The sequence below is a fragment of the Glycine max genome, chromosome 4, assembly GCF_000004515.6.
Source record: "Glycine max cultivar Williams 82 chromosome 4, Glycine_max_v4.0, whole genome shotgun sequence".
NCBI classification, from domain to species: domain Eukaryota; kingdom Viridiplantae; phylum Streptophyta; class Magnoliopsida; order Fabales; family Fabaceae; genus Glycine; species Glycine max.
In genome coordinates this window covers 32,536,825-32,547,354 of record NC_016091.4, presented here as the reverse complement: position 1 = coordinate 32,547,354, position 10,530 = coordinate 32,536,825, and the positions used below count along the sequence as shown (strand labels likewise).

Here is a 10,530-nt window from a genome sequence, read left to right as displayed (position 1 = left end):
ACAAAGTTATCATTTAGAACTATAAAATTTATGTTTTATTTTTCACATGACCAAAATAATATGAATTTTTTTACTATAATCAAAATAATACTTTGCAAATTTACGACGATTCAAAATATATTTTATCTTATAAAGTATGAAAAAATTATTTTTCATTTAGTTGTATTTCAAACCCAAACTATTAATTATTCCATTTTACTCGTGTGCATTGCCCCACACGGCTCACACAACCGAGCCACGGGGCTCCAACATGTAATTTCTAGAAAACCATAGGAGATAAAAAAAGAGTAGCAAAGATTGGAGAAGTTAGTAAAACAAAAAGGGTAGTATGGTAAATACAAACATAGAAGAGTATAGGAATTAGAATTATAAACTTTGAAAGAGAGGCGGGCGGGAGGACAGGTGTATTGCATATAACAAAGCCCCAGGAGGCTATTTCGGTGCCATCAAAATAATCGCTGGCCCTATCACATTATTGTTAATATTCTTCCCTTCTTTACCTTCTACTTTCCGAATCCAGAAAACACCACAACACCACCCAGAATTGTTGGGTTCCATTCTCAAAACAGAGAACAAGAAGAAGAAGAAAGAGAGAGAGTGAAAACGGGAAAAGCAAAAAGTTGTTTCTGTGATTGATTCTCTGCAACCGAATCATCATCAGCCACTTCTTCCCGTTTCATCTCTCCCATTTCTTCTTTTCTTCCGCTCTGGTTCAGTAAGGTACGAAACGCCGCGTTTTGCTCCCTTCTGATCTAGCTCCATCCCAAAATCACGTATCCAAACTTCTTTTTCATTTTCATTATTATTATTATTTCTTTAAAAAAATTGGTTTTACTAGGATCCCTAACTTACTGCATTCACCGGAAACCCAACAAGGCGTTGAGGATTACTATCTCAATCGCTTTCGGTTTATTTTTCGTGAATTTCGATGCTTTGGATTGCGACTCATATTGTTGTTACAAACAATATTATTTATTTTTAAAATAATACTTGTTTTTTTTTATAAAAAAAATGTTCTTGCTCGGACTTCAATTCGCCATCTTTCATTATACAATCTTGGTTTGCGGTGTTTTCTAGATTCAATGTCAGATCTACACCGACTTTTGCATTAATTGCACATTAATTCGCCGATAGATTGGTGTCTGAAAAAACTATCATTACTTACTATATTTACACCTTTTTCATTAATTCGGTAACATAATTTTCTAATTGATGTTGATGTTGATGTTTTTTCTTTTCTTTTAATAACATTGCAGCTTGGCTTTAAAATTTATATATTACTAATATTTTAGTTTTATTTAAATGGTGTTTTAACTTTCCATGCAGGCGAAGAGGGTTAACGTTATTCATAATGGTTGCAACAGCCGCTACGGCGTCGTTTCTTCCCGTGCCTTTGCCAGACGCTGGAAAAGGGAAACCCAAGAAACTGGGTGGTGGTGGCGGTGGCGGTGGCGGTTCTGTGAACCTCGGAGGACTCAAACAGAAACAAGGTTTGTGCGGTGGCTTGCAGGTCAAGGCAAACGCACAAGCCCCTCCGAAGACCGTGGAGAAGGTTGAGAATGATTTGTCGTCGTCGTCCTCGTCGATTTCGCACGCCCCGAGGACTTTCATCAACCAGTTACCTGACTGGAGCATGCTTCTGGCCGCCATCACCACCGTGTTCCTGGCGGCGGAGAAGCAGTGGATGATGCTGGATTGGAAGCCGCGGCGCCCCGACATGCTCATTGACCCCTTTGGGATTGGGAAGATCGTGCAGGATGGGCTTGTGTTCAGGCAGAACTTCCCCATTAGGTCCTATGAGATTGGCGCCGATAAAACCGCGTCTATCGAGACTTTAATGAATCATTTGCAGGTCAGCTTTTGCAAAAAATTGCTGAGAATTGCATTCAGCAATCACGATAAATATAACTTTTAATAAATTATTATAGAAGTTAAGTAACTTATCACGGGTTGTCAACAAAAATTTAGAGAATAATTGCATAGGACAAAACTTACCTACAGTTCGTTTGACATTTTTTGTGTCGTTTTTAAATCAAAATTAAAATTTTATCTTGGTAATTTGCAGATTATTAGATACAACTCCAATTTCGATCAAAGAACAATGCCAAAAACACCTATGGAATCTAAGTTTTGTGCAATTGCTTATTGATGATTTTATTTTATTGCCTAAATTGTCTGTTTTCCAAACAGGAGACTGCACTTAATCATGTTAAGACTGCTGGGCTTCTTGGTGATGGATTTGGTTCCACGCCTGAAATGTGCAAAAAGAACCTGATATGGGTGGTGACTAAGATGCAGGTTGTGGTTGATAAATATCCCACATGGTAAGTTGGTGTGACTAAGAAGAACCTTTTTGATGTGTGAAGAATTGCAAAGGCGTCCATGCTCAGCTGTGAAATCTTCTTTTGCCTTACTCATCTTTACTTTGACTTTATATAGTATCTGGTTGAATTATTTTGTACTTCTGCATTTGTTTCTGTCACTTGTGCTTTTTTGTTTCACAAAATTGGTATGATAGTTAGGAACTTGGGATTAAAGGCATGTTTGGAATATATTGTGATTGTGAATTATTTTTAAAAATATTTTCACTTTTCAAAATCTATCTCATGAATCTGTAAAAATAAAAATAAAAAATAAAACTACTGTAATGTGTATAAAAAATTCTTCTTGGATGGTAATTGATCTGATAAGCACATGCTTTTTACATAATGAATTATATGAAGTCCTTTGCCTTAAGTCTGTTAGACTGGGTATGAGATATGGTAGTAAATTCTTTTTACATTCCGTACATTTTTTTGCATATTTCTGTCTTATTATTGTAAAATGTTGGATGCATATACAGGTTTTCAAAAGAAGCAACTTATACCATGTGCCCTTTTCTGCATTTTGGTCTGTTCGAGAATAATCTCTTTAGTAAATTCTGAATCTGTTCATCTGAAGTTGAGTGAATCTATATTTGCTTCAGGGGTGATGTTGTTCAAGTAGACACTTGGGTATCTGCATCAGGGAAGAATGGTATGTGTCGTGATTGGCTTGTGCGTGACGCGAAATCTGGTGAAATCTTGACAAGAGCCTCCAGGTAGATATTAGTTTCAGGAATCCTTTCTTCTGTTGCCTATAGACATGTTTTGAAGTGTTATTCTGAATCTGAATGTGTCTCTCTGGTGATTTGGCACTGCTTTTAATCTCACAAGGCTGTGTGAAGTCATCTGTTATCATATTTACTTTTTCTTAATACACCACTATTGAAAGGCAATTAATTACTGATTTAATTATACTAAATTTTGTAGATGAGAATTTCTGAATCTACCAACAGTATCTCATATCTTCTTGATTTGTTATTAAGTACAAGCCTTCAACTGGTGTACATGTTGTACCTAGGTGCGAGGAACTTATAAGCATTTTCTGATTGGTTGATTTTGATTTTGATTTTGATTTTGATGTTATGCAGTGTTTGGGTCATGATGAATAAAGTGACAAGAAGACTGTCTAAAATTCCCGAAGAAGTCAGGGCAGAGATAAGCTCTTATTTTGTGGACTCTGCTCCAGTTGTGCCAGAGGATAACAGAAAACTAACCAAACTTGATGATTCCGCTAATTTCATTCGCACTGGTTTAAGTGTATGCAAACTTCATGTTATCATTGATTTATTTTCTAAAATATCTCAGATGTTTTCTAATCATATTATGTGTCTCTATTTTCAGCCCAGATGGAATGATCTAGATGTGAATCAGCATGTTAACAATGTGAAGTATGTTGGGTGGATTCTGGAGGTAGTCTTCTGTTCTTGTATTATTATTATTCTGTCCTTAATTTCTTTTCTTCTTTTGGTGGATATATTAGTAAGGCTTGTCTGACTGGACAGTTTGAACTTTTGCAAGGGAGGTTGAATGGTGATACTGTTATTCTGGAACACCCACTTTCCTTTCAAAAGACTCTAAACCCCATTGGGTCTATATGATAGTGTGCCATAGCAAATGCCACTCTGCCAGTGTGTTCTTTTGAGAGGAATCTGGGTGTGAGTAATAATGAAAGTGTTGAGTAAGATCATGTTTCAGAATTCCAGTCTCATCAAGTGAAAGTTGTTTCAAGACAGAAGCATTCAATTTTATATTATATGTGGGCATTTGATGCCTCATATGGAAGTGGTTTATGCCAGTTTTGAAGTGGCTTGAAAGTTGATACATGGGATAATGGATACTAAAATGGGATGGTGGATGGGAAAATAGAGCACGCTTCCTCGTTTGATCTTTTTTGTGTCCTAATATTTCCCCCTTTTTGATTATTGTGTTATTTTGAGGGAAAACAATTGATTTTACAAGGAGCTCTCTTTCTAACATTTTATATTGGTTGAAATTTATTAGAAATCACTAGTTTTGGTGAGACCCAATCAATTAATGATTATTTCAAGATTTAGAAGTGTGATCTACAAAAAATGATGATTTCTAATAAATTTAAATCAATCATAGAGGGTTTGAAAGAGGGTGACATGGAAAGTGTCACTAGCATTCCATTTTATGTTTTATTTGTTTAGTTTGTTATTTGCTTGGATTTTGATTAGAATGCTTTACCAAAAGAATTTTGCTTTGGACAACTGCAGAGTGCTCCACAGCCACTTTTGGAGAGCCATGAGCTGTGTGCCATGACATTGGAGTACAGGAGGGAGTGTGGCAGGAACAGTGTGCTGGATTCCCTCTCTGATCTCTCTGGTGCTGATGTAGGAAACTTGGCAGATGGTGGATTTTTTGAGTGCAAGCACTTGCTTCGACTTGATGATGGTGCTGAGATTGTGAGGGGTAGGACTCAATGGAGGCCCAAACCTTTAAGCAGCAACTTTGGTCATGTTTTGAGTCAGGTTCCAGTTCCAGCAGAAAGCACCTGAATCTTATCTTATTGATTGGCATCACTGGAGGAGGAGTGGCATAAATTCATAGAGAGCTTTGCTTGTTTTTATCAAATCTACGTATCTTAAAATATATATAAAAGAAAGTGTGTTACTTTGGCTAAAAAAGGGGAGGGGAAGTAGAAAGTAAAAAAAAAAAAAAAAATCTCGCTCTCATGATTTTGTAATTAAAAAATAGCTCCTAGCACTACTTTCTCCTACCTGCTCCATTTTCTGTTTCACTTATGGTTATGCAGCTGCTTGGTGTCATCAATATTTAATTGTTTCATCAAAATGGCTAAGGGTGTATATTATATATTTTTGTTTTCTTTTACCTTATAAGAAATATGCAATATTCCTCGTGAGCATACCAAAACAAATAAATGTATGTATAGGTTGCAGGAAAGGCAAGACACTTCGGTCTCTTTTATTGCTTCTATTTTAGTCTTCAATTTTTTTTAGGCAGGTCTTGATATTGTTATAGTTGTTATATGTTCTATGCATCTGTTGTCCACGAAGCACAAAAAAAGATCAGATGAAGTGGATATGCAATCAAAAGGCGAGCTGGGTTGCTTCCACCAGAAGGCACCGCCTTCTGTTGGAAGACCTTGGAAGGCCCAAGTGGGCCTGATTGCTAGTTGTACCCCTATGTTTACTAAATACTCCCCCTGCCTTTTTTTGCTGATTCTTTTTCCGTAACGTTACGGAACTTTACGAATTACGTAACGATACTTGTTTTCTTTCTGTAATGTCACAAAACCTTACGGATTATGTAATCATCCTTTTTTTGGCTTCCGAAATGTTACGGAACTTCACGGATTGTGCAACAATGCTTCCTTTTGATTTCCAGCATGTCATGGAACTTCACGGATTGTGCAACAATGCTTCCTTTTGACTTCCAGCATGTCACGAAACTTCACAGATTGCCTAACGATGGGTGCCAAGTACCTCGAAGTGGTCAAACGAGGGTCGCATCCCAACAAACGGATGGTCCCCGGACGAAATTAGGGTATGACACCTGTGATGTTCCACCTATGTATTCAGGGATAGCTGGTGGTTTTCGGCGAAGGTGATTTCAAACGGAGTTAATCCCGTACTCGAATGGCACGAAGTATTATACGACCATTCTGCCCACAACAGAAATCGTCCCCACAACGCTGGCTTGCGATGGACGAAGGCCCTCAAGTATTGTTCTACTATCCGATTTGCCACCTCCGTCTGACCGTCTGTTTGTGGATGGTAAGACGAGCTGAGTCTAAGCTTGGTGCCACTCAACTCAAATAATTCCTTCCAAAATCTACTCACGAACAATGGATCCCTATCCGAGATGATGCTGCGAGGTAGCCCATGCAGACGACTCACCATGGCCGTGAACAACTCCGCCACCTTCCTCGCAGAATGTTTAGTGGGTAACATACCCAGATGTAATCCCTTTGAGAATCGATCCACAACCATAAAAATTCATGTGTGGCCCTTATAAGCTGGCAACCCCACGATGAAGTCTATACTTAAATCCTCCCACGGCCGGAATGGTACCGGTAAGGGACATAATAATCCAGCTGGCTTGCGGTTGTCATACTTCGTAAGTTGACAAGTCACACATGCTGGGATGAACGTACGAACATCACTCCTCATGGAGTTCCATGTGAAATTCTCCTGCAACCTTTGGAGTGTTTTCTGAATTCCATAATGGCCCCCTGCTGGTGTACTGTGAAATTCCTCCATCAATAACAGAATAATGGAAGACCCCGTTGGGAGCCAAATGCTGTGCTTGTGCAGGATCAAGTCATTCTCAAGTTTATATTCAGTAGCTATGGTAGGGTCCCCTTGAATTTTCTCCTTCAATGTCAGGAATTCAGGGTGTGTTGCTAATTCTCTTTTGAGATCAGCAATGAAGGAGAACTGTGGTGTCGACAACAGATATAAGGAGGCCTTGTCTTCTTCTCCGGCGACTCTGGACAACGCGTTTGCCACACCATTCTCGTGACCTGGCTGATATTGGATGGTATATTCGAATCCCAACAAGCGAATTAGGTAACGATGTTCCTCCAGCGTCTGCACCGCCTGAGTCATCAGGTCCCGTAAGCTTTGGTGATTAGTGAGAATCACAAAATGATGGCCCAACAAGTAATGGCGCCACTTTTTAACGACCGTAGTTATTGCCGCAAGTTCGTGAATATAAGTTGAGGAAGCACAGAGCTTGGGACAAAACTCCTTACTGAAAAACTCGATGGGGTGACCCGCCTGAGAAAGAACAGCCCCTATTCTGGTACCAGAAGAGTCCATCTCCACCACAAATGGAATCTCGAAGTTGGGAAGTGCGAGAACTGGCGCGGTGGATATTGCTTTCTTCAATGCGTTAAAAGCTTCAGTCGCCATCTCCGACCACTGAAACTGACCTTTGCACAATAACTGAGAAAGAGGCGTTGCAATTTTGGCATAGCCCTTAATAAACCTCCTGTAAAAACCCACCAAGCCCAAAAAACTTCATAATGCTTTAACTGTTCGAGGAAGTGGCCACTCCTGGATCGCATGCAACTTATCCGGCACCGGTTCCACACCCCTCCCGGAGACCACATGTCCCAAATATTCGAGCTGTTCCTAAGCAAATGTACATTTAGAACGCTTCAAGGAAAATTTCCTTGAGACCAAGAGTTGGAACGCGTTCTCCAGATGCACCAGATGATCTGTCATCGTCTTGCTATAGATGAGCACATCATCGAAGAAGACGATGATGGACTTTTGCAAGATGGGTTAGAACAACTGATTCATGGTTGCCTGGAATGTAGATGGAGCGTTACACAGACCAAAAGGCATCACTCTAAACTCGTAATGCCCTTGATGCGTTCAGAATGCGGTTTTGTTGATGTCTCCCTCCTTCATCAGAATCTGATGATAGCCTTGCATCAAATCCAACTTGGAGAACCATCGAGCTCCATCCAGTTCGTCTAGCAGCTCATCCACCGTTGGAATGGGGAATCTATCGCGCACTGTTATAGCGTTAAGTGCCCTGTAGTCGACACAAAACTGCCATGACCCATCCTTCTTCTTTACCAACAGGACTGGGGAAGAAAATGGACTAGCACTGGGCCGTATGAATCCCTTGTCTAACTTAGAGGCTATCTGATCTTCTATTTCCTTCTTCTGAAAGTGAGGGTACCTATAAGGATGCACATTCATCGGAGTTGCATTGGGTAGGATGCTAATGGCGTGATCAGTGGTTCTCGAGGGTGGAAGGTCCACTAATGGCTGGAATAGTTGAGAGTATCAGGCAATCAAATCCTCGATTTCTTGTGGTATCGAAGTAATTTCCCCCGGCGGGGACGAGAGGGGCTCTAGTCGAATGTGAAACAACGTGCTGGCACCATCTGTGTGTATCATGCGGCGTAACTGTGATGAGGAAATGGATTCCAAGGCCTGTTCGTGCTCGCCTTGTAGCTCCACTAGGTGGTCGGCGGCCATAAATTTCATCGTCAACGTAGTATAATCAGTTAATACTGGCCCCAATGTTTTTAGCCATTGAACTCCCAACACTAAATCAGCACCACATATAGGTAAAACATGAAAATCTATAACAAAGGCGTGCTGTTGAATGGTTACCTCTATATTTGGACAAGTCTGTTGGCACTGTAGCTCGTCACCATTGCCAACTGTGACCCTCAATGGCGCCATTGCAGTCGTTGTTAACCTCAACGTTGTAACTACCCTGTGATGCACGAAATTGTGCGTACTACCTCCATCGATCAGTATACTCACTGGTTGTCCTCTAATGTAACCCTGCATTCTTAGAGTTTCTGGCACTACCTGACCAGACAATGCATTGAGGCTTAACTGTGCTGGTGGAGGGTCTGAAACAGGTTCTGGAAGAAGAGGTTGTTGCTCATTGGACTCTGAAACCGCATCGTCATCTTCAACAATTAGCAGGAAAAGGGAAGGGGAACACTTATGTCCTCTCAAGTATTTTTCATCACACTGAAAGCATAGTCCCTTTTCTCGCCGTATGGATAATTCTTCTGGAGTGAGTCTCTTGAATGGAATGTTGGAAGAAGCTATTCGCGCAGGTGTTGGTAACAGTGGGGAATTGGTGGATGGAGTGGGTAATAACGGTGGTTGAGAGCTTGAGGAAGCTCCTGCGACTGACGAAGGTCAAAATGTCCTTCGTGCATCGTTCTGCTTTTCTTCTTGTAACCTAGCATATGCTATTGCCTGACTCAACGAAACTAGTTGCAGAACTTGGACCTCACGGCGGATTGCCGGAGTTAATCCAGAAATGAAGCAACTCAAGGCAATTGAAGAAGGCAACCCTATGATACGATTTGCCAAAGCTTCAAATTCAAAGAGATAGTTGTTTACCGTCGTTTGCTGCTACAGTTTGCATAGCAAACCAGTTGGATCTTCATAAGTTGTTGACGCAAATCGCGAGTGAAGAGCATGAAGGAACGCTGGCCAGGACGATAATTGGCCGTTGCGATGCATCCATTGAAACCAAGCCAATGCCTGTCCTTCCATATAAAATGATGCGATCATTAACCTTTCGTGATCTGGTGTTGTGTGATACTCAAAGAACTGCGTTATCTTGAAGATCCAGCCTGTGGCGTCAGAATCGTCGAATCTTGGAACATCGAGCTTCATCCGATGCGGTGCTGTGTGCAATCCCGACGCTGAGAACAATGTCATCTCCGGTTGTGTTTGTTGTGGATTGTACCAATTTGCTTCGAGGTGCGCCATTCGTTCTACAAGGTTTTCCATCTTTGCTTCAAACGACGCTGCAAATTTCGCGAATAATTCCTCCATTTTTTCCGATGACAGAGCTTTCGATCGCGTGCCTTCTGCCATACTTGCTACGAAATGCGTCAATGAAAGCACCAATGATACCTAGCTTTCGAGGGCTAGGGAACCTCCTTGCTGGCAACGTGAAACCTAAGAGGAGCAGTGGTATTCGCCGAGAAGGAAGAAGGGTTCTAGCTCAAAGGGAGAGTATAGAGAAGAGATGAGGAAGAGAGTTCAGGAGGAAGAAGAAGCTTTTGGATATTCTTATTCATTATACGAAGCTTACAAGCTATTTATATGCTCATGGAACTTAGCCTAACCGTAAGTGGTTAGTTAGTTGCTATGCCCTAACTAACTAACTACCAATGCTAGAAAAACCCCAATGACCACCCTTCCCGCCTAAAGCTCCTATGGCAATCCCTACTTGAGCCTTTTCAGCCCATCTGATAGGCGTCCCAATGCTTGGGCATCTTCTTCAGTCGCCTCGATTGTACCCGCGTCACGCCTTCGTCTTCACCCATGACCTTGTCCTCTTCGTTCATAACACATGATTAGGTTGTGCTTCTGAATTCTAAAAGTTTGTAAGGTATCAATATCATTATACCTTTGGTGGTATCAATATCAAAGCAAATGTATATTTTATGCTTTGTTACTTGTTGAAAAATCTGATTTTGGTAAGCAAATGAATGTATCCCAAAAATAAGCCAAAAAAAAAAATAGTGTTATAACCTTTTCCTTTTTTTTTTTTAAAAAAAAAGAAAAATCTACGAATAGCTCATTTTTTGGAATACGCGTGAAAGGGGAAAAAAAGAGTGAGATGGTGCCACGGTGATGCGTGGGTGTTATTCATAGAACCGAATACTCATCTTTGATCAGTT

General features: G+C 40.6%; 1 protein-coding gene across 2 annotated transcripts; it reads left to right on the top strand.

Moving 5' to 3' along the window:
• Positions 1-385: 385 nt before the first annotated feature.
• Positions 386-5,177, top strand: LOC100797796 (palmitoyl-acyl carrier protein thioesterase, chloroplastic). Of its 2 annotated transcripts, XM_003522875.4 has the most exons (7): positions 395-720; positions 1,327-1,852; positions 2,191-2,324; positions 2,966-3,079; positions 3,452-3,620; positions 3,705-3,773; positions 4,601-5,177. In XM_003522875.4, exons 2-7 carry the CDS (start codon positions 1,352-1,354, stop codon positions 4,880-4,882), a joined length of 1,269 nt encoding a protein of 422 aa, XP_003522923.1. In that variant the 5' UTR covers positions 395-720; positions 1,327-1,351; the 3' UTR covers positions 4,883-5,177. The 2 variants fall into 2 exon arrangements, with proteins under 2 accessions (XP_040870635.1, XP_003522923.1); XM_041014701.1 differs by having other exon boundaries at positions 386-720; positions 3,452-3,773.
• The last annotated feature ends 5,353 nt before the right edge of the window (positions 5,178-10,530 follow it).